Here is a 27096-nt window from a genome sequence, read left to right on the forward strand (position 1 = left end):
TAAATTCTTTAAAAAAATTTTTTTTACTAGTAACATCAGCTAGATAATTCAACAGCTATTAAATATTAATACCTGCTACTGTGTGCAAGACACAGGAGAGCTATTTCTTTAAAAGTCACCTAATGTTTTAGATTTATACTTTTCCCTTTGTAATCCCTTTGAAGTTGGAATTTGAATTTGGTGAAAACTCACCTTACTCATTTCAGGATGTTTCTGCTAGATGGTAGCCAGTAATAGAAAATGGATCTATTCAAGTAGTTTGCTCATTGTTAATTTCCCTGTCAAAAAAAAAAATCATCATAATTCCAGTTAACATTAACTTCTTGCAAAATTGTTTTGTAATAGGCCTTGGAGAAAACTGGCAAGGGAGACGAACAGAAAATAGATTCAGAAAATAAAAATCTAGTGGAAAGTGTGGAAAAACTGAAAGCGGAGTTAATGAAGACTTCAGAAGGTAATTTTCTATGCATGTTCAAATGTGGGGAGAATGACTTTGACTTTTTATACTGTTATATTTCAATATTTTCCCTAAAACAAAACTAATCCAGAAATATCCATCTAACTGGAACATCCTGTTCTATTTATAGATACTTATTAGAAATATAAAGGTAAAACATTGCTTCATCCAGCAGAAACATACTGTGTTTTACAAAAACATTTTAGGTTTTTTTACAGATTTATGTTGTATACACAGGTCATCTGACTTGACAAAAGAACCATGATCCAGAAAAGTTGTTTATAAACAAATTTATGTAGAATAAGTCATATTTTCCTATTCGATTATATTTATCATTTCTGTCTTGATCCCAAGAAAAAATGTTGCTTACTGCAGTATTAACTCATAGTCTGTGATAAGCAGAGAAAAACCTTGCCATCTGTCAAATATAGGGGAAATATCCATTAAAATCAGAGAATGGGGACATAGACTGAACTTCTCCCCAAAGTGGTGACTGGGTGGGTGGGTTTTAGACATCTGTCTTAGTCCTTATTTTGGGCATAGAGCCTCTTGGGACATGAGGGTGTATGTTAGAACCTATTCACCTTATATGAAAACAGTTCTCTTTGGTCTGTTTTCCTGCTGATTAGTCAGGAATTGGGAGGTGATTCTTTTTTACAGTAGCACTACAGCTACAAAAACAAATTGGTCTCCTAGGACAGCCCTTGGGTTTAGGATATCTGTGTTGGAATATTCATGTGATGAGCCCCCCCCCCCCCCCAGATGCATCTAACAGATAAGTGTTCCCTGATTTCTGTGATTGATTGGAAAGACTCACAAAACAGACTTTGAGAGCATTCAGTATAGATATGTAGATCTCCAATTTACAATCTCTTTTAGTGCCTTCAAATTAAATAAGTATACTAAAGAATCATTGCTCCACTCATTCTATCGCCGTAAATGCAAATCGTTTTTTGGCTCAAAATGGGTCTTCATTGAAATATATACAGATTTGAAAATGGGACATATACCATTAGAAAGGTTACTTCAGTGGATCCCTGATGTCTTTGCCATAGGTCCTTCATCTGCCAGTAGCTTAAGATCATCTATGCTCTCTTCTTGCAACTCCATGTCTTTCCATAAATCTTTCTTAGAGAATCTGCCCAAAATGCTGGAGACCATCTCTGGGCCTCCTTCTAGTTTTTTGAAAGAAATGAATAGAGCCTGAGACCTGTAGTCAAAAACACCTGAATTCAAATCCTGCCTCAAACACTTATTAACTGTGTGGCTGTGGGCAAGTCACTTAATGCAGATAACAACAGGATTGTTGTGAAGATCAAATTCAATAGCATATGTAAAATTCCTTGGAAACCTTAAAACATTATATAATGCTAGGCATTGTTATTTTGTGAATACTCCTAATTACACATGCTGTCTGCATGTTATCCCTCATTATACAACAAGACCACCTTTTCCCCTCATTCATACATGTCACAATTGATGTTATTTTTATTTATTTATTCTACTTTTCTTATGTAAACCATAGTTCATGTGTTTCAAGCCTACTTATAGCCCCTCTATGGTTTTTCCTTTGTTGAATTCAACTGCAATTTTTGACTAAATTCATAATTATATATCATTAGTAGGAGAATATTAGTATATAAAAATGATGGGCTTTTCCAGTATGTTGGAATCTTTGAAAGTTCCCAAATGATATCTATCCCACTCTTGTTTCTCTTCAGTTTTGTGCTCTATTCAGTACCCATCTGCAGTGCCTAGCCAAAAGCTATGTACTTATGGACAAACTCATTGAGCTTCTACTCCAACTGCATGTTGTAATAGTGGTCATCATTCATTTATTCATTCCTTTGTGGATTGCTAAGACTTATTTCATTTTTAATAGCTTTGAATCTCATGGGAAGGTCTTAGAATATTCCAGGGTCCAATGCAATCAGCATAATGTCATTCTTGAACAGGAAACTCTAGAGGATGTGGTCATGTGTAAGAGATTCTTCTCTGCCTTGGTCATTTTCACAGAGGAGGGTCTGTGCAAACACTTTCTCAAATAAACATTTCCCTGTTTTATGCCTTGCTTGATATCAGTTATCAGGAAAGCACTGAAAAAATTACCTCTGGAAGAGAGTGAAGAAGATGAGGAGGAGGAGGAGGAGGAAGAAAAAGAAAAAAGTCTCATTGTAGAAGGTAAGAGAGAGAAGAAGAAAGGAGAGAGATTGACAATGCAGATATCTTCTCTACAAAGGGAACCATTTACAATTGCCCAAGGAAAGGGACAGAAACTTTGTGAAATTGAAAGAATACACTTCTTTCTAAGTAAGACGAAAACTGATGAACTTAGAAATCTTCATAAACTGCTTTACAATAGGCCAGGCACAGTAGCATATCTGAAGAAGAATATGGGTAAGTTCAGTGGCTTTCCATTTGAAAAAGGAAGTGACCAATACAAAAAAAAGGAAGAAATGTTGAAAAAATTTAGGAATGCCATGTTAAAAAGCATAAAGAGATCAGGAATAAATAGTGAATTGGTAACCAGGATCTTGAATTTTTTGATGCATCCAAAACCTTCTGGCAGGCCATTGCCCAAATCAAAAAAAACACCAAGCAAAGGTGGTAAAAAGGAATGGAGCAGCTCTGGAATGTCAAGAAAGGCTAAGTGTACCAAATGTCCTGAAATTCTATCAGATGAATCTAGTAGTGAAGAAGAAAAAAAAGAAAGGGACTCTTCAGAGGAAGAAGATAAAGAAAACGAAGAAAAGCCACCCAAAAAGACATCTAAAGAAGAAAAACCTAAACCAAAAACTCATTCTAAAAGCAAAAAATCTGTAAAAAGTGCCAATATCAAGAAGGCAGATAGCAATACCGCTAAGAAAAATCAAAATAATTCCAAAAAAGAAAGTGAATCTGAAGATCAGATGATGAACCTTTTAATTAAAAAGCCGAAGAAACCCCCTACAGATAAAGAACTAAAAGAGATAGTAAAGAAACTTCTGGCCAGTGCCAAATTGGAGGAAGTAACAATGAAACAGATTTTCAAAGAGGTATATGAAAACTATCCTGCCTATAATTTGTCTGAAAGAAAAGATTTCATTAAAAAGACTATTAAAGAGTTAATTTCATGAGACAGAGATCATTTATAAAGGCTGCTGATTTGGCGTATGTATCCGTGAATTCAAAGATCTGATAAACACCAGCAAAAAGAATGTATTTCCTTTTCTAAATCTTTGTTGGTCAAGTATTGTGTTAAGCAGAATTGACTGCTGAATTTGTGTCATAAGTGTTAATGTAAAAATTTGTTTGAGTTCACCCCCTTTTAAATTGCATTTTTATGCAGTTTTATTAGTTAAGATTTTTACATGGCAATGAATGTTCCCTGCTTTTTTTTTATTGTTGAGTATTTTGTACATTTTGGATTTCTTTATATAAGGTAATGGACTCTTAGACTGTTGTAGCTTTTAGTGTGCTTAATATTCATAGCTTGCTTAATGAAATTCTTTTAATAATCAATTAGAAAAAAAGTTGTAACTATTGGCATCTTATACATGCAGAGTTTGGTTATTGTAGTATTTGGTATAGACAATATTTTTAATACACATTCTGACAAATAGTCTAAACTTGTGGTAGTGTTTTCATTATATTCAGGATATACAGTATATATGCTATGAATATTTGAGTGATTAAATCTGAACTATCTTAAATATGTACTGCAAATTATCAGCATGATAAAACAATTGGCATAGATGTTATTTTTGTACTTTTAAAAAAGATTTGTTGTATATAAGGTTTTCATATTTCTTTGTGCAAATCAATTTTTAAGTGTATCTTTAGAATTATAACATGAAGTGCCAATGTTCTGCTAGAAGGTTATGATGGAGAAGTGGAAGTTATAAAGATAATGCTAAAGAAGTAATTAGTAGTTTACTCTTTTCCACTTAACTCTGTTTTATTTAGGAAGTATAATCCTCCTATAGCTAGCTTTACAATATGCAAATGCATTTTATATTTCAAGGATTAACTTTAGCACATATAGAAATTAAAACTGCTTCAGAAACTTTGGAGAAAGGCTCAGATAAGTATAATCACCTCCAGCTCATAATAAACTTGAACTCAGTTCTATTTAACTGATTTTGCCCACATAAAATATATTACTATTCACAGGAAACAGACTACTTTGGTAGTAATGATGTAGAAGTTAAACAAATGCCAAATGAAGATAATGTAGTTACATAGTGTTCGTCAGCATCAGACCCTTGTGACTGAAAGTATTGCTCAAAAAAGCCAATGGTACATTTATTTTCACATTAATGGATAGATATCTCACATCAGGGCTGCTGGATTATAAAATTTTTGGCCAATCAAGATGTTAGTAGATCTCAACAGAAGAAATTATTTCTTTGCATGTGATTCTTCATGAGTCTAAAATAACACATTTTATTTTATATAGACAATATCTTAAATCATTTTGCCAGATGAACTTATTATATCTAATTCTGAAACAATTTTGATTTGTAAAAGGGAAACATTTGGCCTGTGGAGCATTTTAATAAGAAACATTTAATTGTCTTCACATCAAGATCGTGTTCATTACTGAAATGTCAAGTTTGAGTGGTGTTTTCCATGTGGCAAAGCAGCACTTGGTGTTTCCTTTAATAGGCATTTATGTTTGACTTTTTTCTTAAATAAAATGTATTAGAACTTTATGTACACTTATTAATTCAGATGACCGGAATAAGCTACTTTAAACTAACCTTAACGCAGATCCCAAAATTGACTTCTGATTTTAAGATAAAAGTTCATTTTTTTTCTGTGAAATTTGTCAGTGAAAAAATTAAAATTGTGAGTACTAAATGTAAAAAAAGAAAAAATTACCTCTGTGCTTGTATATTTTGAAGGAATTTGTCTGATAAAAATATTTTAAAATCTGTTTTTTATCATTTTTATTCCAAATTTTACAAAACCAAATATGAAACAATATTTCCATGTACAAAAAAGATAGTACACGCATTGAAATCACACATCTCCTGTATGTTTAGGTTACTTTTTCTCATATCTACATAATAAAGCTCATCCATAAGTGTCCCAGCCCCTCTCCACCCTCCCTCAACCATGGTCAGGGTGGCCAACATTACATTTAAATTACCTTTCATGTTTCACTTTTCTGTTCACTTTTTGAAGGTAACATTCTTAGTTTATTCTTCCAGCATTAATTCTGTGGTGGTATATAATGTTCTCTTGGTTCTACTCATTTCATTGTTCATTATCTCATCATTATCTTCAAGTTTTTTTAAAAAAATCAGTCTCTCATTGTTACTTGATGGTGCAATAATATTCCGTCACAATCACATACTACAGTTTGTTCAGCCATTCCCCAATTGATGGGCATCCCCTCAGTTTCCAATTCTTTTCCACCACAAAGAGCACAGCTATAAATATTTTGGAACATATGGGTTCTTTTCCTCTTTTTCTGATCTCCTTGGGAAACAGATCCAACAACCTTATTGCTGGCTGTAAGATATACACAGCTTTGTAAGTCTCTAGATATAATTCCCACAGAATGTTTGGATGAGTTCACAGTTCCACCAATGGTACTTTAGTGTTCTCCTCTGGGGACTTCTAAACAATAAAAAATTCTCCCAAAAAAGAAATTTCCCCATCTCCTCCAACATTTGTCACTTTGCCTTTTTGTCATTTTAGCTAGTCTGATGGAGGTGAGGTTTTGGTTTGCATTTTCTCTGATCAGTAGTGATTTAGAGCATTTTAACATATACCTATATGCAGCTTTGGTTTCTTCATCCAAAAATTGTCACTTCATATCCTTTGCCCACTTATCAATTGGGGGATAGCTCTTATTCTTATAAATTTGACAAAGTTCTCTATATATTTTAAATATGAAAACTCGTGTCTGAGAAACTATCTTCTTAACTATCTTAAGATTTTTCCCAAATTTTTCTGCTTTCCTTCTCCTAGCATCATTTTATTTGTATAAAAACCTGTCCACTAAATGTACTCAAAATTATCCATTTTACATTTCACTATATTCTTCATCTATTATTGGCTCATTAATTCCATTCCTATCCATAAATCTGATAGGTAATATGTTATGTTCCCTGTTCTTCTAACTTACTTATGTCTAAACTTTATCAAGTTAGAAAAAATATTAACAAAATTCATTTGGAAGACTAAAATATCAAGGATATCAAAAGAATAGAAAAAATATAAGAAAAGAGGCCTGGCATTTTTATTTTAAATAGTCTTATAAAGCAGTATTTAACAAAACCATCTGACACTGGCTAAGAAATGGAAAGGGAAATCAGTGGAACAGAAAGGCACACAATAAACAGCAGTAAAAGATTATAGTAATCTTGTGTTTGACAGGATCATAGATCCAGGTTTGAGGAATAAGAAATCACTATTTGATAAAAACTTCTAGGATAATTGGAAACCAGTTTGACAGAAACTAGGTATTGACCAATATCTTACACCATTCACTGAGATAAGATCAAAATGGATACATTATCTAAACATATGTTTTAAAATAGGAGCAGGGGACAGGTAGATGGCTCAATGGATTGAGGGCCAGGTGGTCCTGGGTTCAAATTTTACCTCAGGCACTTCCTAGCTGTGTGACCCTGGACAAGTTATTTAATCCCCATTGTCTCTTCCTGTTCTTTTGCCTTGGAAGGTAAGGGTTTTAAAAATAAATAAAACATCTGAGCAATAAGCGCTAGGGATCTTGTATTCTTCTGTATGTCTATGTCAATTAAGTGACTAAAGATGTAGTCTATTATAAAGAATTATCTGTGAAACTCTACTTGCTCCTTTTCCAGTTTTTCCTCAGGGATACCCTCACATAAGCAGAGATCATTCATATAAAGATTTTATAAAGATGAAAAATTGGACATATAGATCAGAAATCTTCTAAGATACCTTTTTTTTTGTGGTAATAATGTCATCCATGATCTTTCCCATTCATTTAGAAACTTTTTTCTTGCAAGTTACCTTGAAAATTATTCTGTGATTACCTTGAAAATTGTGCTGCCTCAGGGACAGCTGGGTGGCTCAGTGGATTGAGAGCCAGGCTCAGTGATGGGAGGTCCTAGGTTCAAATATGAGTTCAGACACTTCCTAGCTATGTGACCCTGGGCAAGTCACTTAATCCCCATGGCCTAGCCCTTACCACTCTTCTGCCTTTGATTTTAAGGTGGAAGGTAAGGGTTTAAAAAAAAATGATGCTGCCTCCAGGAAAGATTTCCTTCTCAATAAGACAGACATGTAATCAGATCAGATCCAGCCCAGCTTCACAATTTCATCCTTTACTATGTCTACTACTTCAGAATATATTTGGTATTGGGGTGTTGGAATCCACTTCCAATAATGAGCTGACCTGTCATGAATGGCAGTAGAAATGCTGGCAGCTGTGTTTCTGTTTCACATCTTTCTTAATGCATCTTGAGTTCATGGAATGAGCTAAGGTTTTCTGGAGTTCTCAGCTGAGTTTCCTGCAAGGGCGTTTTCCCTTCCATTTTTTGTTTGCTGTTGGGTGAGAGAGTATTGCTTATACTCTTCCATAATGTTTTGCAAATGAGTTTGTATTCTAAACTGGCTTCCATGTTTCTTACCTTTTGGCAGAGAGATCTAGTTTTTACTGGCTAAGGTGATTTGGGGACTATTCTAGACTCCAAATTTTGGCAATTAGTTTACTTCTCTCTACAAATCATCCTCCATAACTCTGACCACCTTTGATATCGATACTTAGAGGTCATTGAACAAAGGTATCTTTTTGGCAGATGTGACCATTTTACTTCTCTGCTTAAAAATCATCAGTGGCTTCCTTTCATTTAAAAGATGAAATACAAACTCCATAACTAGACCAATAAGGTTGTTCATAATCTACTGGCATCCTACCAACAAAGATCAACAATTATCTCTGATTTATAGTCTTAGAGTTGCCTGGTACACTGAGACATAAAGGACTTGACCTGGGACACACAGCCATTATGTGTCAGAGAGAGAACTTGAACCCAGGTCTTGAAGATTCTGAGGCCTGTTTTCTATCCACTGTACTGTGTATGCTCTCATCCTGTTCTGTCTTTTTAAATGTGTGATTTTTTATAATTCATTTTGTCTTCATATACAGTCATTGTCCATCCTACCTCAGATTGAACCTTCCTTTGTATCAAAAATTGAGCAAAAATATTTGGCACATAAACCTTGTTTTACAATGTTTATGATATTCAGCCCTGGTGATCCCCCACTTCTCTGTTGTAATGGAGATAGACTTAATTATGTCTTCTCCCGAACCATCATTGCAAACCCATTCCCCTTTTCACCAGCCAAAATTGTACCAACTTTTTAAATTAAGGAATTAGAAAGTATTTGGAATTACTTTCAAGATCTCAACCTGCATTTCTGTGAATCAAAATAGCACAAGTCTGGAATCTTGAACAGACTGTAGTATTGTCCAGCTGTCACACATTTCAGAATATTGCCTTTTGACAACCCTCCTAATGCCAACAAAAAGAACAGGATGAGTCGTTTGAAAAAGCATAAGACACATTGAGAGGCAGAATGGGGTAGATGTTTAAGTCAAGCTCAGAGTAAGAAATAGACTCGCTATGTGACCCTGCATAAGGACTTCTCAGTGCCCTCAACAATTCTAAAACAAGGTTGTGTTTTGTTTTAACCCTTACCTTCCGCCTTAGAATCAATACTGTGTATTGGTTCTAAGGCAGAAGAGGGGTAAGGGCTAGGCAATGGGGGCTAAGAGCCACCCAGCTGCCCCCTAAACAAGGATTCTTAACCATTTTTTCTATCATGGACTCTTGTAGTCTGGCTTAGTTTATGGACCCTTTCTCAGAATAATTTTTTGAATGCATGAAATAAATAGGATTACTGAAGGAAATGAATTATATTGAAATAGTTATCAAAAACATTTTTTTTTCAAGTTCACAGCCTCTAGGTTAAGAATTCCTATTCAGGAGCAGCTAGGTAGCCCAGTGAATAGAGCACTGGGCCTAGACTCAGGAGGGCCTGGGTTCAAATGTGACCTCACACTCCCTAGCTGTGTGGCTATGCAAATCACTTAACCCTGTTGCTAAGCCCTTGCCACAGAAAGAAGGGTTGGGGGAGGAGAGGGGGGCTGTTCATTTCTCTCATTGTTCAGTCTCATAATTCAGCTTTATAGCCCAGATGACTGTCACCCTGTGAAACTGGCAGCTTCAAAGTTCATGGCACCCAGCTTAGGAACACCTGCTCTGAGATTTATGTTTTGCAGAGAAGATACTGACCTTGGTGCATTAATAGAGGGAGTTTCCTATAGCAGTAAGAACACAGGTGCACCCCTATCCATATCTCTACCTATCTCTACCTCTTGGACAAACTCCATGCCCTTCCCCAAAAGAAATTACAGCTCAATAAGACAAACACTCGGTTTTCTTCTTACCCAGCATAAATTGTTCCTGAGCTAGGGAAAGAAAGCATAACTAGTTCCAGTGTTTCTTTAATGATTAAAGAAAGGACTCCTGACTCTTCCTTTTCTTGTTTCTAGGTCTCCAAGGGTAGCGTGTGCGGGCCTCTGGGGGGGGGGGGGGGTACTAAGGAGGGTTGCTCATGAAGTGCCCGGGAAAGCCTTCCCTTTTCTTCATCCTCAGTAGTGATCACTTTTGTCCCTCTTTCTTTGCCTTTCAGAAATTAAAGTCCAGATTTGAGTTCCCAGAAGTTACTAAACTTCACTCAAATTTGAGACCAGAATTTAGTCTTTTGTGGGGAGATCTTTTTCACTACAAATGACTATTAGAAAGAAAGAGAACTTTGATGGGGAAGGCATTGTAACCCGATCCCTCTTTGTGTCAGTTGTGGTGTTTGAGGTTTACACTGTATGAGCTTCTGTCTAAGTGAATCAACATCAAGGTAAAAGCAGATTTTTCCTGTTTGAGGATGTCTAATTTGGATCATTCAGGGTAGAATATTTTATGAACATTCCCTACCTGAAATTACTGTTTTTGATACGGTCATTACTGACCTTGTGAAGATCAGATGTTCCTGTAAGACTTTTTTGATCATGTAGATTGGACTTTAATGACTGTTCATGAAGGTTAAAACTTTGAAGCTTTGTGGATCAGAGTAGAGTATTTTTAAAAAGTTAACAACTCAGTGCTGTGCTTATAATCATCATCATAGCTAACATTTACATAAAGCTTTAAAATTTATAGTGTTTCATACACATCCTTGTTTGAGCTTCACAAAGACTAAAGATACACTTTAAAAGCAAAAGGATCTCCATCAAAAAATAAAATAAAAAATAATTTTTAAAAAATGATCTATCACAGTTCAATGCTCCCCAGTTTTTTCTACCTAAGTGAGTCTTATTGGCATTATTTTCCCCATTTTCCATAAGAGAAAGCCAAGGATCAGTGATATTAAGATATTAATATTGACTGTCCTTGGACACACTAGATACTGTTAGAAACAATGCTGCTCAGTAAACATTTATTGATTTTTAATCATTGTTGACCAGATGTATTAATGTCTTTATATGGCCAAAACAGAACTCATCTTCCTCAGATGCATCCTTCCTCCAAATGTTCCTTTTTCCTTATGACTTTCTTACAATATTCCAAATTCATAACCTGACTTATAAGATTTTTTTCCTGAGTGGAGCTCTGACCTTATCACTCTCCTTTTTTAAAAGTTTGGCTGGTCAACAAAATGAGGGAGAGGGAAAATAGGCTGGGGGAAAGTTTTGAAAGGATTTAACAGCTGGACAGAAGAGTTCCTATTTGTACCTAAAGACAGGAGGAAGCTACTAGTGTTGATTAAGTAAGTCACAGAGTCAGAACCAAACTGAAGGAAAATTACTTTGGCAGCATTTTATCAGATGGACTAGAATAGGGGGAGACTTGAGGCAAAGAAACCAATTAGGATATTGTTGCAGCAACAGTTGGGGCTCAGTGGATAGAGATACAGGCCTAGAGATGGGAGGTCCTGGGTTCAAATATGATACTTTCAAATTAGATACGCTGTGTGACCCTGGGCAAGTCACTTAACCCCAACTGTCAGCCCTTACTATTCTTCTGCCTTGGGACTGATACTTAGTATCATTTCTAAGACAAAAAGGTAAAGGTTTTTTTTAAAGGATATTTTTGTTGCAATTATTTTTATTTAATCAAGACTAAGATGATATTGTAGCCTTGTAAGTAGAGAGAAAGGGTCATATTGAGAGATGTAGAAAGAGCAGGATCTGCAACTGAAAAATGTGAGATGAGAAGCAATAAGAAGTTGAAGATAAAAGGAAGAGTAGTAGAGCCTTCAAAATGAGAATTTCAAAGTGGGGAGCGTTTAATGGAAAAAATGATGTGTTCACTTTTGGACGTGTCAAGTTTGAGGTATGCAATGTGCAATTTGTGATGTGGAGCTGAAGCCCAGGGGAGAAAGTGAGGCTGAATATTGAGATCTGTGAGTCATAGGCAATGAAATGATGCTTAAATCCATGAGAATTAATGAGGTGACCAAGGCACAGCAGCTTTAGAAAGTGTTGAGTAAAAGCTCATTAATTGATGGTTGCTTTTAAGACCAGTAGTACTAGGGAATCCAGTTTCTAAAAGCTTATGTTTTTGAAAGAATTTAAACAAAATTTAAACAAAAATTACATATATATAAGCTATAAATTATGTAGTGTGTAATATAAATTATATGGTGTGTGTATGTATATCTGTATATGTAAATATATATATATGTATATATATATATATCAAACTAGATAGATATAAAATTTTCATTTTACATGGGCAAACTGGAAAAGGAAGCTGTTCTCTTTCCTACCCAGAAATGTTGCTAATATGTTTTCCCACCTTTGCTTGCTTCCTTAAGCATACAGTTTTATTCCTTTAAAGTGTTTTAACAAAAAGAAAACAAATGTATAAGCTATAGACAGTGAATATTTATTAAGCACCTACTTTTTGCCAGGAACTCTGCTAAGCCCTGGGAGTACAAAGAAAGGTAACAAGATAATCCTTGCCTTCAAGAAACTCCCAACCAAGTGGGAAAAATGACAACCAAACAACTGTGTGTATATTTGAAATAACCAACAGAGAGAAGGCTCTAGAATTAAGGAGAGTCAAGAAAAGCTTCTTGTAGACAATGGGATTTTAGCTGGATATTGTAGCAGGGTATAGAGGAAATTTCAGTGGATTTGGAGTTCAAAATCCTGGTTCAGATTCCAACTCTGTTGCTTCTCATTTTTGTGCTGCCTTAAATTCTTTATCTGTAAAATGGAGAGCCATAAGGGGTTGCTAGATACCATTAAAATCTCTTCTAGCCATTATAAATCCGATTTTCCTCATTTAGTTTAGCTGAGACTTCTTGGCACTAAATCATAAGATTGGGATTGTGAAAACAAGTGGCAACCATATCTTATCTGCTAGCTTTCCTTTGGAAAAGAGGTAAACCAATTTATAAATACCAAGTCAAGATTTCTGCCAGTGGAATAAATTAACTACCACATTGGTGCCCTAAAACACTTTCCCAGTGTACCTGAATGATTTACATCCAGAAATTATTTAGTCATCTAGAAGGAACTGAATTACTGTTTTGCCACCTTTTAGCAACGACTCTATCTCAGAAGACTGGACATTTGTGAACAGACATTGCTTCCAATAGTAGGTCTGTTAACCTGTCCATAATTTTTGAGATAAGCAGGCTGGTATGCTGCAGAAGTCCGTGCTTGTTATATGTAAGGATCATCACTTGAAAGATATGCTTCCTCTTGTAGCTAATTTGACTGCATGTGTGATCATTGCTTAGAGGGGGAAAAGACACCCTTTTGAAACTTTATGAATGTATAACACGTTATGATTTTTAAATTATTTTTACTTGTAGTATATTCTCTCATTTGACCCTCATAGCAGTCATGGGAAGTCCTTTGCTGATGAGGAAACCAGAGATGAGAGAGAGTAAATGGATTGTTTGAGGGCAAACCTAGAGTATGCCATCACAGCTGGACTTTAAATCCAAGTTCTCCCAAAATCACAGCATTTGATACTTGTCTGTCTAGTTTAACCCCATATCTGAAAAGTATCTGCACTATACTATAGCTTACAAGTGGTCTTCTGCCAAATCCAGTACTCTTCATTCAACTAACAGGTCGCTAACCAAAATAACGGACCATTAAAAAAAATAAAATAGCTCTTAAAAAGAGCTTTTCAGATAATATTCTTTTTTCTCTTTTAAACCCTTACCTTCCATCTTGGAATCAATACTGTGGATTAGGTCCAAGGCAGAAGAGTGGTAAGGGCTAGGCAATGGGGGTTAAGTGACTTGCCCAGGGTCACACAGCTGGGAAGTATCTCAGGCCAGATTTGAACCTAAGACCTCCCATCTCTAGCCCTGACTCTCAATCCACTGAGCCACCCAGCCGCCTCCTCAGACAATATTCTTAAGAAAATTATTTTGGCTTCATAAATTATTTTCCTTTAACTTGAAAAGCATACCAGATTATGAAAAAGAACTTTTAAAATTCAAATTGCATAGATACAGATATAAATCTGGGTAACAGAAGAATTATAAAACATTTAAAAAAAATCATAATGATTGGCATAGGAATAATTAAGACTATAGCAGGTTATCAGGTTTGAGTATCCAAGAGCTGAGCATACATTCCCTTTTGAAAAATTGGATACCTCCCTGTCCACCAGTATTGTTACTCTGGTTATTCTGGTTTTGTCCTGGAAAAAAACTGACATTTCACATGTTGGTCAAGAACAAACTCCAAACTGAAAGATGTTTCAGAAAGATTATTAAGTAGGTGATGTAATCCCCCAACCTTTAGGAGTTTTACATTATACAGAATTCAGTAAAGGAACAAGTCAGTAGCAGCTGATTAACCTGGATGGAGACTGTTTCCAGTTAGGACCCATAGGATTCTTGAGATGTATGACAGCAGGAAAACCACTTCCATTCCTTGTCTCAGTCTTTTGCTTTGTTTCTCGAATTATAGGACTTGGGCAAATCAGATTTAGTGAACAAAAATCCTATTCTTGCACCTTGACTTTTGAACCTAAAGATGAGAAGCAAAAGACTGGCTTTTCTTCAGTTTCAGAATGACCCTTTTATTACAGTATATCTCTGTACTTTGAAGTCCATGATGCATACCAGAGCTATCACTGTTTCCCAGATATTTTGTGAATCATTATATGGCCTAAATATAAGCCTGTGCTGGAATATAGACTGCATTGCTCAAATTAGATCATTTGAAAGACAAGTAATAAATAAATATAAGATGAGATATAAAATGTAAAGTAACACACTGTTATAGGCTAAAGTCAGGTTAGGATAGTCACATATTCTAGGTTTGAGAAAAAAATAGACCTGTAGTACGAGCTGTATATCCAGTGGCTATGCAGCAAAAATTTATTAGCAGAGATGCCAAAAAGTAAAACAAAGTCTCCAAGCCAAGAAGAAAAGGGTTTATTGAGAGAGGGTTGGTCTCACAATAAAGCCCGACTCCAATTAGCAGCCGAAGATTTTCTAGCCTTCTGAGTGGTCTCCTTATGTAACCAGTTATACAGAAGTGATGTCAGTAATAAAGTGGGTATCCAAGGGCAACTAGGTGACTCAGTGGATTGAGAGTCAGGCCTAGAGACAGGAGGTCCTGGGTTCAGATCTGGCCTCAGATACTTCCTAGCTGTGTGACCCTGAGCAAGTCACTTAACCACCATTGCCTAGCCCTTACAGCTCTTCTGCCTTGGAACCAATACACAGTATTGATTCTAAGACAGAAGGTAAGGGTTTAAAAAAAAATTGGGTATTTAACTCAAGTAAATTGTCCAGGGTCTTGGTCCCTATAATAGACAATCATGCCATTGATATAACCTCCACCTTTAGCCTGAATATACTGCATGCCGTGATGATTCAGCAAGGGTCAGCATAAAGAAATGAGGCAGAAACCTAAGTCTGTGGCCCTGTGTTACACCAGAGTGAATGAGAAAGAAGTGCAGGTTAGCCAACTTGCATGGGGAGAATTATATAATATAAGAAGTATTTCAGAACTATAGAATATATGTAAAATACAATATCAAAATCATAAGGGATATGAGATTTCACATTCACAACTGCAAGAAACAGTGTTGTATAAAGGAAAGAGCACTGGATTTGGAGTCTGAGGGCCTGGGTTCAAAATCTATATCTCCTACCCTTATCTTTCTGATGTTGGGCAAGTCACTTAACCATGATTTACTTTACATGTCTGTAAAATAAGGGAATTGGATTTATTAACTTCTGTTTTCTCTTCCAACTCTTAACTTTGGCTCCATGTATTTCTGAAATGCAGGTGGTAGCACCTGGGATAGAGTACCCTACCTAGAGTCAGGAAAACTCATGTTTCTCAGTTCAAATCTGGCCTCACACACTTACCAGCTATGTGACTTTGGGCAAGTCACTTAACTTGGTTTGCCTCCATTTCCTCATTTGTAAAATGATCTGGAGAACGAAATGGTAAACCATTCCAAGAAAACCTCAAAGAAGTGGGACTTGTCTAAAACAACTGAAGATCTACAAATGAAGTATAATTGATGATAGAGTATGAAGAAGGGCATGAAATGTTTCATGTGGGAGCATCTGAGCTGATATTTGAATGAAATTAAAGATTCTAAGAGGGAGAGATGAGAAGGCATGGAGGCAAGTCCACGAGAAAACACAAGAGGAAGGATTAGAAGTTTTTGTACATGAAAACAGTAAATAGGCCAGCTTGGCTAGAATATAGAAGATATGAGGGGGAGTAACTTGATATGTTTGGAAAGGTGACAGCCAGATTTTGAAGGCCTTTAAATGCCAAACAAAGGAATTTGCCTTTTATCTTATAAGTAATAATGGCAGCGCTGTAGTTTACAGAACAGGGAGTTGACATCACTAGATCTGTACTTTAGATTGGTTGTTTTGGCAAATGGAGGTTGATTGAAGAGAAGAATGCCTAAAAACTGACAGTCCAAGGATTTCTGGCCAATATAGCTACCTGAATGAAGGCATAGTACCCAGCTCCTTCAAAATATAAAATTCATACCAGACTGAATGACAAATCAGAAATCCAATGAGAAACTCAATAAGTGACTTCCACCCCATAACTGTACAAAATGTGAGTCAGAAGCATGTGGGCAAAAGGGGGCTGCCAGTAAAGCCAACGCCACCTGCGGACAAACAAGCCCAAACCTAAAGGCACTGTGTCTACAATATGCTAGAACCAAATACCCCCTAGAGAAAGACCTAAAGACATCAGAAAGCCCCAGGGAAGTAGTAACAATCAGTGCTATGTTGCAGTTATCACACCTACAAGATCCAGGCCCAGGGGCCTCCAAGGTCCCTGATGCCCTGTTCTGAGAAGCCTCAGGGAAACTTAATCTCAAAACATCAAAGATCCAAAGGAACCTAACTCCAGAAGGTAAAAGTTATTGAAGAAAACCCAGTCAGACCATGATGGACCAGCCAGTTACCCTACCCAAAAGAGTGTTGAGCCTGGGCCTGGCATAAAGCCCCAATTCAGGAAACAGAAGCTAGAAAGGTGAAGAAAATAAAGAAAACATCCAATTTCAAAATGTATTCTAATTCTAAAGAGAGATTACCAAAAAAAGGATCAGGTATAACAATTGCAAGCAGTGATTCAAAGAGAGCAAAAATGAATTTTCCATAAGAATTGGCAATAGTAATGGAAGAGGGATTAATTAGGCCAGAGAAACAATATCTTTCTTACTAGATTTTTTTTTTAATTTACCCTGGAATAAGTTAATTTTCAATTGTGTTGGACCTATGATGCCTCACCAAAAGCTCCAGGGTACAGGGGAGAAACTGGCCCCATGGAAGGAGTCTGTGTCTCCAAAACACTGACAAACTGGAGCAGAGAAGAAATATTTGGAGGTGGCATGTATACATGCCCTGTCCACCAGCGATTAAGCTCCTTCTAGTCAATGAAGGCAACCAGTCATACTGACCAACCCTGTACTGGTGACAGAGACAAAGTTCCCACCCAGTCACCCCAGAGGGGCTGCTGATCCAATCATCCCATTCCCACCCACCCACCCCTTTCCACAAAGCCTGGTAGTCTTTGCTGACTATTCCTGTCTGATGTGTCAGGTGGATTCTTCAACATGTGATTTTTCTCATTTTTTCCTTCAGTTTAGATATCTCATAGTTCTAAACCTCCAACCCTAACCCTAAATTCCAACAGATCCTTAAATTTGTTGTTTTTTGAAAAGCAGGATTTGAGGGGAAGCTAGGTGGCATAGTGGATAGAACATCAGACCTAGAGCCAGAGGACCTGGGTCCAAGTATGGCCTCAGATACTTCCTAGCTCTGTGACCTTGGGTCACTTAACCCTGATTGCCTAACCCTTGCCACTCCTCTGTCCTAAAATCATGCTAGGACCAAAGGTAAGGGTTATAAAAAAGAAAAGCAGAGGGTGTTTGTTTGTATTTTTTTTTTGGGGGGGGGGGTTGCTGTTTTGTTTTTTCCTGCAAAACTTTGTGATCTTGTTTACTTCCTGGAAGCAAACTTGGACCTTACTCAGTCTCTTAATTTTTGACACTTTGGTTCCATGAGCAGCAGCTTTTTCAAGGCCATGAGAGTCCCTTTTTTACATACACATAATATACTTACAACCTGGTGATCCACAATTATAATAAAGAGTAGGTCTCTCTTCTGACTGTTCTCGTGGTGACCTAGTTGAGGATAAAGTAATATTTGTTGCAATATGACCTCCACTCCTGACCCCATTTTTTATCATTCCCAAACCTGACTTGATGGAATTCAGCTTCCCACAGGTAGACCACATTTTTTTGTTGTTGTTGAGTCACTCTTTGATCATCCCAACCTTAACTAAAAACATAGTAAAAGATACCTCTGTTGTTCCCTTGTTTATATTGAGTGGATAGCCATTTTCCATCAAAGGGTCTAGATCTTTGATACTTTGCTCTCTGATTACACCAACCTGGAACAGTCTGGTCTACTATACTTTTATAATGATGTTTATGCATTCCTTCTTTGGAAACTGCACTATATAAACCTAGCACATGTTTGGAGTTTCTGAACATGTTCTAACTGGTTATTTCCAATTATTTGTTAAAATTGGCATCTTTTTTTTCTAACCAAGTCTTTTTAGATAACTTTATATCTGGAGATATGCCAAACCCTTCATCCGCTCTCTGTCCAATATCAGTTTGCTTCTTCATGTTTTACTGCACTTCTCTATTAATCTTTGAAGTTGACTATGCACTCTAGTTACAAACTTAAAATCACTTTTTGCTGGATATGCTTTATTCAGTATTTTTTAATTAAATTGCATATATTTGTAGAAGAGTGAGTTTTCTAGGGATGTGCCCTTAAGTTCTGCCCTTGGCCTTTCCCTGTTCAGCATTTTGATCTGTGAGTTGAATGAGGCAGATAACATTATTTTTCATTGTTGTTTAATTTTTATTCACAGCCTTTGTTTTTTCATTTTTTTTATTTCCTAGTATACCCCTCCCTCTCATCTTTACTCAGCCATTCCTTCCAATTTAAAGAATAAAAAAGGGGGCAAGGGGAAGCATTTCAATTAACCTATACAAAATCTCACTGCATATGCCATTATACAAAGCTCCACATCCCAAGTCCTTCTCTACTCATTTTGAAAGAAGGGGAAGATGCATTTTTCTCATCTCCTTCCAAGGGTATGCTTATCATTGTAATTACAATTTTGTGTTTATGCTGGGGGAGTCATTGCGTTCTTATCAGATATGCAGGTGATGCAAAACTGAGGGAATTCACTTGTTTCTAGATAGAATTTCAAGATAGAAAAAAGAAACTCCCAATGGATCACATTTTCCATGGTCACTTTTAACTAGGGCCAAAAAGAAATTTAAACAGCAAGAAAAGCAAGTCCTGTATTTGGTCTAAGTGGAATCTAGAGGTCCCCAGACTTGTAGCTTGGAAAGATGTGGTGATCCCCAGTTTATTTAGTTAGGAGGTAGAAACTCTAGGTTTGACCTTGTCACAAGACTGATCTCAGACTAACAAATAGACTTTTAGATGTTTAGTGACTCTTCTAGTCCCCAGAAGCCTCTCCCAGTATTTCACACCCTCTTTCCAGGATCAAACTCAGGACCTTCAGCTTGGGAGACTGATGAGCTGAATTTTGGTGTACTGCGCCAAATCCACCCTGACAACTTGGTACGCCAAAATCATTTATATAAATACAAGGCACATGAATGAAGCTGGAAAATCATTCCTATAAAGGAAGACACAGGGATCCTGTTAGATAGCAAGCTTAGTATGGATCAGTAGTTTCATATGACAGGCCAAAAAAAGTGATCTTAGTTCAGTTCAATTCAACAAATACTCTTTAAGCATGTGCTATTAATGGGCTATACAAGTTGCATGTGCAAATGGCTGGTGCAAACCATTTGAGAAAAAGAAAATGAAAAATGGCCTTGCCCCTGCTGCCCAAGAGCTTAAACTGGAGGAAGTGTAACACGTATGCGGACAAATATAATACATTGTAGAGGATAGTAGGACAAGTGAGACATCCAAAGTGCTTTAGAAGAATTTGAGGGAAAGAGCACTTACATCTGAGAGAGGTTTTCCAGATGGCACCTGAGATGAATGTTAAAGAAAAAGGATTCTGAAAGGCAAAGATGAAGAAGGCTCAGCTACATGCACAGACAGAATGAGGTAGGAGGAGGCCTATCAGATTTCCAGAACAAATAAAGCAGTTTGGCTGGACCATAGAATGCGTGAAGGGAAGTCATGTAAGATAATCCTAGAAAAGTAGATGGAGCCAGATTGTGGACAGCCTTAAATGTCAGATCAAGGAATGTATCCTATAGGCAAGAAGCAGACATGGAAAGTTTTTGAGAGGTTCAATGACATAGTTAGACTTGAGGAGATTATTTTGTGAGCTGTAAGAGGGTTGAACTAGAGAGAAAGAGAAGCAAGAGATTGGGGAGACCAGTTTAAGAGGCCGGAACAGAGAAGAGAGGCAACAAGAAAGTTGAAAACACATTTTCTGGGTAGATTCAGTAGGATGTGGCAACTTAGATGATTGGGGTTGAAGAAGAAAGAGTCAAAGGCTAACTTTAATGTTTCATATCTGAGTGGTACTAGTAACAGAAATAGAAAAGTTGGAAGAATAAGTAGATTTGAGGGGTAATTAGCTAGAAGATGATCAATTCAGTTTTGTCATGCCATACTAAGTTTGGGATAACAGCAGAACATCAAATGGAGATGTTCAGTAATTGGAAATGAAGAGCAAGATTAGGACAGAATGTATAGCTATGCAGAAGTATCACAACACATCACATCACAGATGTATGCAAATAAGATCACCAAGGGAAAATATGTATAGAAAAGAGGACCTAGGATAGAGCCCAGTCAGTGTCCACCCACACTTTGGGGACTGAAGGAACTTGATTAACCTGGGAGGAGTCTGAAGAGCTGTTGTCAAACTTCTATTAGGCAAACCAGAAGAAAGGAGAGTAGCTAGCGGATGGAAAAGGAGATAGTTTCAGCACTATATCATGGTGCTGAAGGGTTGAGTAAGCTGGTGACCAGGAAAAGATTATCATATATGTAAATTAAATGAGACTAGCTGACCTGTAAAAGTACTAAAGTGGGTCACATTTGCAAGAGGTTATGGAGTGAATAAGCAAAATAAAGAAATGCAATGATAGGGAATATAATGAGCCTAGAATGATGGCTCTAAACACATAATAGAGACCCACAGCTTCTGATACAATTTTCCTTTGTTATTCTATGTATATTGAAGTGCCCATTTTATTTAGTGTTAAGTTCAGAATAAAAGAAAAGAAATATAGAATGATAGTTTGAGGAGAAGACTGGTTTAAGAGAAGGTCATATCTAAAGAAAGGAAGGTGATGGTCCTACTGTTCCCTGTTCAGTTCACCTGTGTCTGGGGTATGTTGTGTTCCCTCAATTCTAGGGAATACAGACAAGAAGGGAGATTGGCCATCTGGAGGGTGAGCCAGGTGAGTGGTCAGACTAGACGAAGACACTAATGGAAATCAAGTAGCTTATGTTTAACCTAGAAAGAAATGACATCATAGCATTCTTCAACTGTTAGAAGGGCTGCCATATACTCCACTTTTTGATGAGTAGCAATACCCCACAAACCCCTAGACTTGCTGTTAGCCCAGACATTGAGAGGAGAAGTCATCCTGGAGACCTCACCCCCTTCCTCATCACCACCGGCGATCAACTGCTACAATCAGGCAGATAGTTAATATTTATCCCGTGCCTGCTGTGTGCTGGGCACTGTACTTAAACATTGGCGATGTGAAAAGAGGAGAAAGATAACCTCTGCTCTCCAGGATCTCGCTGGCAGATGGATTGGCACCAGGAGTCATGGGAGTAACAGCTCCTCCCAGCTACCTGTCACTCTCAAGCTAGCCCAGGGAGAGCTACAGAGCTGGAGGGAGACACGGGAGACTGTGTGACCACCCCCACCATCTTGATAAGAGATGGCCCAGGATTCTGACTGGAAGAACTTTGGGAATAGCAGTGCTTGCAGGCTAGTGGCCTCCAGCCCATCATCCAGAGAAGCAACACGCGGAGATGCAGCCTGGTGACTGCTTCCGCTAGGACTCCAACTACAGTTACTGAAGACCCAGAAAGGAAGATTCCTAAAACCAAAGGCTTTTGGCACTGTAAAATGGTTCGGCATCAAAAAGTGAGGGTAGAGGCACAGGGGCATGTAGATGGCTCAGTGGGTAGCAAGCCAGGCCTAGAAATGGGAGGTCCTGGGTTCAAATCTGGCCTCATATGCTTCCTAGCCATATAGTCCTAGAAAAGCCACTTACACCCAGTTGTCTAACCCTTACCTCTGTTTTGCCTTGGAACCAATACTTAGTATAAATTCTAAGACAGAAAGTAAATGTTTTTTAGAAAGTGATAGGATTTTTATTGATGGAAATTGGATGAAAGAAAAAACATTACCATCAGCTATGCCATTGCAACCCAAGGACTATAAGTCTTCTATCTGACTTGGAGCTGAAACATTCCATATATGTTGTCGCCCCCATTAGAATGTGAGCTCCTTGAGAGCAGATCTTGGTTTTCTTATTGTCTCTCCATCTTTTAGCACTGTGCATTTGGTAAATGTCATAATTCATTCACATTGAAAAGGCATTATTAGATCTATTTTGTTTGGTTTCAGAGTGGAGAATCAGGACCAATTCCGTTAAATTCCAAGTTGCTTATTGAGCACTTGCCATTTACAAAGTACTGTGTTAGGCTTTTCTAAGACAAAATGAAAGAGTCAAGGAGGTTACATTCTACATTGAATTCAAGACCTGGCAAGGCAAACTTCAGTTCATTATAAGTAAAAAATTCTCCATAATTTCAACAAGTCCCAAAAGCAGAATGGGCTTTTTTGAGGGATAATGAATTCTCTGTTCTAGAAGTTTCTCAACTGTACAGAAGTTTAAACCTCTAGTGTAGAATCTCATATCCAGCATTTTTGATTTGGAATAGATGAACTCCATTCAACTCTATACGTTATTCTTAATGCTTCAGAACACCTCCATTGTGTTTGGTTACTTTGTGGTTTGGCTTGACTACTTTTTAATGTGTTTGTGTGGTCCTAATGAGAATGGCTTTCTTTTGGCCCTGAGTGTTCAACCTATCTGCACAGTGCTGGTTCCATAGTGTTCTCCTTTAAAAGATTAGCTCAGCTGATAGAGTCAAAGTAAAGAGTGAGAGGTGCTAGTCTGAACTAGTCTGTCAATTCACAAATATTTTAGGCCATTGTTTGAATCAGATTTTCAACTATTTCAAAAATGTATATGTCATCATCAATCCCCATCTCATTCCTGGAAGCAGGTGTTTTCTGTCAAACTAGAAAAAGGTACTTGATTGTTATTAGGAACATTATTTCTTAACATTAAATATTATCAATATTAAGTTACATATTATCAGTATTTAATATTGAAATAATTTGAAATATTGAAATAATGAATTGGGATGTTTAGGCTTGACCTACTGTAGCTCTCTCTTGCATTCTCCTCTTTGGCAACCTGTTGCTTATACTACTTGTGCCAGCCTAGTTACCCACCCAGAGCCTTAATGAATAAAAATGATACAGTGATTAGTGTCATCCTGTCTTTGGGAAGTATGGCTGTGGGAGAGATGGATATTTAAAGAAGAAAATACTGATACTAGATATTTAATTAGTATCATAAGATATATGAAGACTCAGCAGTTCTATCCCATGGATTAGCTAACTCCCAAGTATTAGGAAGTTGGTTTTTTAATATCAAACCTAAATTTTCCCTCAACTTCTCCCTATTGCTCCTAGTTCTGGCCTGTTGGGATGAACAGAGCAAGTCTAGTAGACCCCTCTTCCACATAATGATCCTTATGATTCTTGAAGCCAGCTCTCATAGCTATAATGATTAAAATAGTTGGTTGTTATAAAATGTAGTGATTAAAATAGTGGAAGATATAAATTGTGGCAGATATAAGAGTGGATGAGTAAATTGTGACCGCAGAAAATGTTTTCTCTACAGTGTCTTGGGTTTAAATCAATATATAAGGTGGTTGCCAGGGAAATATTCCCAATTATGAATATACCCAAATCAACTGGGTTTTATAGAGATTTTAATTAATTAATACAATGAGGAATTAAAGAAAGAGAGAAAGAGAGAAAAAGGAAATAATGAGAAAAGGATAGGCCGGCCCAGGGCAGCCCTGGTCAACGCAGGCCTAAGCCTTAAGAGAAAGATCAGTCAGTTCTTAATCATTCACCACAAGATCTGTCCAAGCAAGAATTCAGAGGGACAGAGTCTCCTCAGAAGGAGTTCCAGCCAGAGTCAGCCTCCCTCAGACTTGTCTTCAAGAGACTGTCTCAAGAGACTGTCCTGTACTCTCAGATTTTCATCTCCTTATAAAGGGAATTTTCTCCTATGTCACCTCCCCTAAGTTCTCCCACCTACCAATCAGAGTAGACATTTTTCAAAGGACAGACCATTCTTAGTTCACACCTAAGAAGACTAATCTTTTGAGTAATTCACACCTGTGTACATTAGAGTCTCTGAGTAAGTTCTCACCTCTTTGCTCCTTATAAATTCACAAGTTGCCTGACCTTTATAGGTACTTAGCACCCTTTTGTATTATATCCAAAAATAGGCAGAGCTTAAGAACTTTTTGTCTTACTATAAGTATGGGTTTAAGTACTTTTCATTGTTCAGCAAAGAGTTTACAACTTTATCTTCCCCTAAAGTATGCTTAACTATGGTGAAGTAGAGTTCTCACATTCCTGATCTAAGTTACTTCATTGTTTAAAGTAGGGAATGGTCTTAGACCAACCTTAGGAAGTAGGGTCTGGGAATTTTTTAAGGTTTACAATCCTAACCTTATGAAGTAGGGTCTGAGAAATTTTAAGGTTCACATAGCTAAGGTTTCTCCAGACTGAACTTCCTCAATTACTTCAAGTGCTCCTCATCTAATATGGACTTCAGGCCCTTCATTTTCTTCATTATCTTTCTTTAGATGCTCTGCAACTTAAGAATTCTCTCCCTAAGACTCTAAATGAACACTCTAATGCAAATACCAACAACAGGGAAATGGGTTCGAGTCAAGAACACCTGTGATAACCAGTGGAATCGTGCATCAGCTATGGGAGAGGGAAAGGTGGTGGGAGGGGTGGTGGGGAGGAAAAGAAAATGATCTTTGTTTCCAGTGAATAATGTTTGGAAATGACCAAATAAAATAATGTTTAAAATAAAAAAAAAATACTCTACAAATAAAAAAAAGAAAAAAATTTAAGATCTAGTACTGCTAGGCCATCGACTTTACATTCTTTTAATTCCCTTGAAGTTCTCGATCTTCTTCCAAATGAATTTTATTACTTTTTCTAGTTCTATGAAATGTTTTTTGGTAGTTTGGTATGGCTCTCAATAAGTGAACTGATTGTAATTGGGATTGTAATTTTTATTAAATTAGCTCAGCCTACTCATGAACAATAAATGTTTTTTTTTTTTTTAATTAAAAAAAAAAAAGAATTCTCTCCCTAAAATGTGATACCCAGGACCATGTAGTTTGATCATCCCTCTGATGTCTGACCAAAGCAAAGTCCTGTGAACCTATCACCTCTGATCCTGCATCCTCAGCCTCTTTTCATGTAACCTCAAATTGTATTGTCCTATTTGGCTGCCATATCACCATGCTGGCTCATTGGGGCCACTAAAATTTCCAGACCTTTCCTAGACAAACCTTTTTGTAGCCATGCCTTCCCCATCTCCCTCATTGAATTGAAGTTTTTAATCAAAGTATAAGATTTTTTATTTATTTTCATTAAGTATCATCATCTTCAATTTGACCCATTGTTCTATTGTGGGTTCAAAATGTTTTTTTTAATCTTTGTTCTATCATCCAGTGTATGAACTATTTCTCTTAAATTTGTGTTATTTTCAGATTTAATAAACATACTATTCATGTTTTTATCCAATAAATAGATAATAGAATAAACTGATAGAATAAATTCCTTGAGGTCAGAAGGTATTTAATTTTTCTGTTTATACCTTAGCTCAGTGCCCAAAACATAGTATGTAAATAAGTTTGTGCCAGACACTATGATAAGAGCTAGAGATAGCAAACAGAGGCAAAAGATAGCCCCTACCCTCAAGGAGTTCACAGTCTAATGGATTGTAGGTGCTTATAAATGTTTGTTGTTTGACTGAGGGATAAAAAATGGATAAAGCATACACCAATTTTTGGCTAGAGACTTTCCAGATGTACATCAGCTCATTAATAACTAACCCATGAGGGTTTATGGGGCCCCACAATTCAACTGTTTGGAATTTCACCTAATTGCCTATTACCTAGTCCAACTTGTATTCGAAAGTCGTATGAGAGACTTTGTCACATGCTTCACTAAAATAGAGACAACTTATTTCAACTTTATTCTGTTCTACCAATAAAATCAGTATTTAGAAAGGCAATAAGCTTAATTTAGCTTGATACCAGTGCCTTATAACCACCTCTATTCCTTTCATAGTTCATTGCCAGGAATCAGGGATAGAATGTAATCTGAAAACTCCATTTTCTTCCTTTTTTCTGAAAATCATGACATTGCCATTCACTAATTGCCTGGAAGATATCTCTCATGTTTTCTACCATTTTTGAAGGATCACTGCCAGTGATAATTGAGAGGTTTCACCTGGCCAGTTGACTTGAACTAATTAAAGGCAGCCAGATGGGTTTTTTATTATTATTTTCTTTCTAATCTATCAACTCCTTCATACTTTTTTTGTTCTGTTCCTTCCAATCAAAGTCCAGAATGTTTGTTAGACCTATTCCCAGCTTTCCTTTTCTTTTCTATCACAAATTCAAAGATGACATAGCCCCTTCCTCTTCAGAGTTTCTATCCCAACAACCAACTCCTTGTTAGTGAGGATCAAATCCAAAATGGAATTTACCCTTGGTTCCACTATCCTTTAAAAGATAAAATTTTTGTTCAGGCGGATCAACAAATTAGTAACCTTTATATTTGGAGCAAGGAAAGATCTCTTCCAAATGTAGGGATTGAGATATTCCTCACTACTATGAATGCCTTTGAGATAATATTATGATCTCTTTCCTGACTCTTTACCTATTTTCTTTCTTTCTGACCA

General features: G+C 36.9%; 1 protein-coding gene across 2 annotated transcripts in view; it reads left to right on the forward strand.

Moving 5' to 3' along the window:
• Positions 1–27096, forward strand: part of LOC100617027 (B cell receptor associated protein 29) — a 78438-nt gene that overhangs the window by 19305 nt on the left and 32037 nt on the right. Inside the window, exons 6-7 of one of the 2 annotated variants that reach the window (XM_007504115.2) lie at positions 346–454; positions 2540–25216. In XM_007504115.2, coding sequence (XP_007504177.1) covers positions 346–454; positions 2540–3573 — 1143 coding nt within the window. In that variant the 3' untranslated portion in view covers positions 3574–25216. Of the gene's footprint in view, positions 1–345; positions 455–2539; positions 25217–27096 lie in introns of those variants that run through there. The other variant, XM_007504117.3, reaches the window with a different exon arrangement.

Source organism: Monodelphis domestica, chromosome 5 (genome assembly GCF_027887165.1).
Source record: "Monodelphis domestica isolate mMonDom1 chromosome 5, mMonDom1.pri, whole genome shotgun sequence".
NCBI lineage: Eukaryota > Metazoa > Chordata > Mammalia > Didelphimorphia > Didelphidae > Monodelphis > Monodelphis domestica.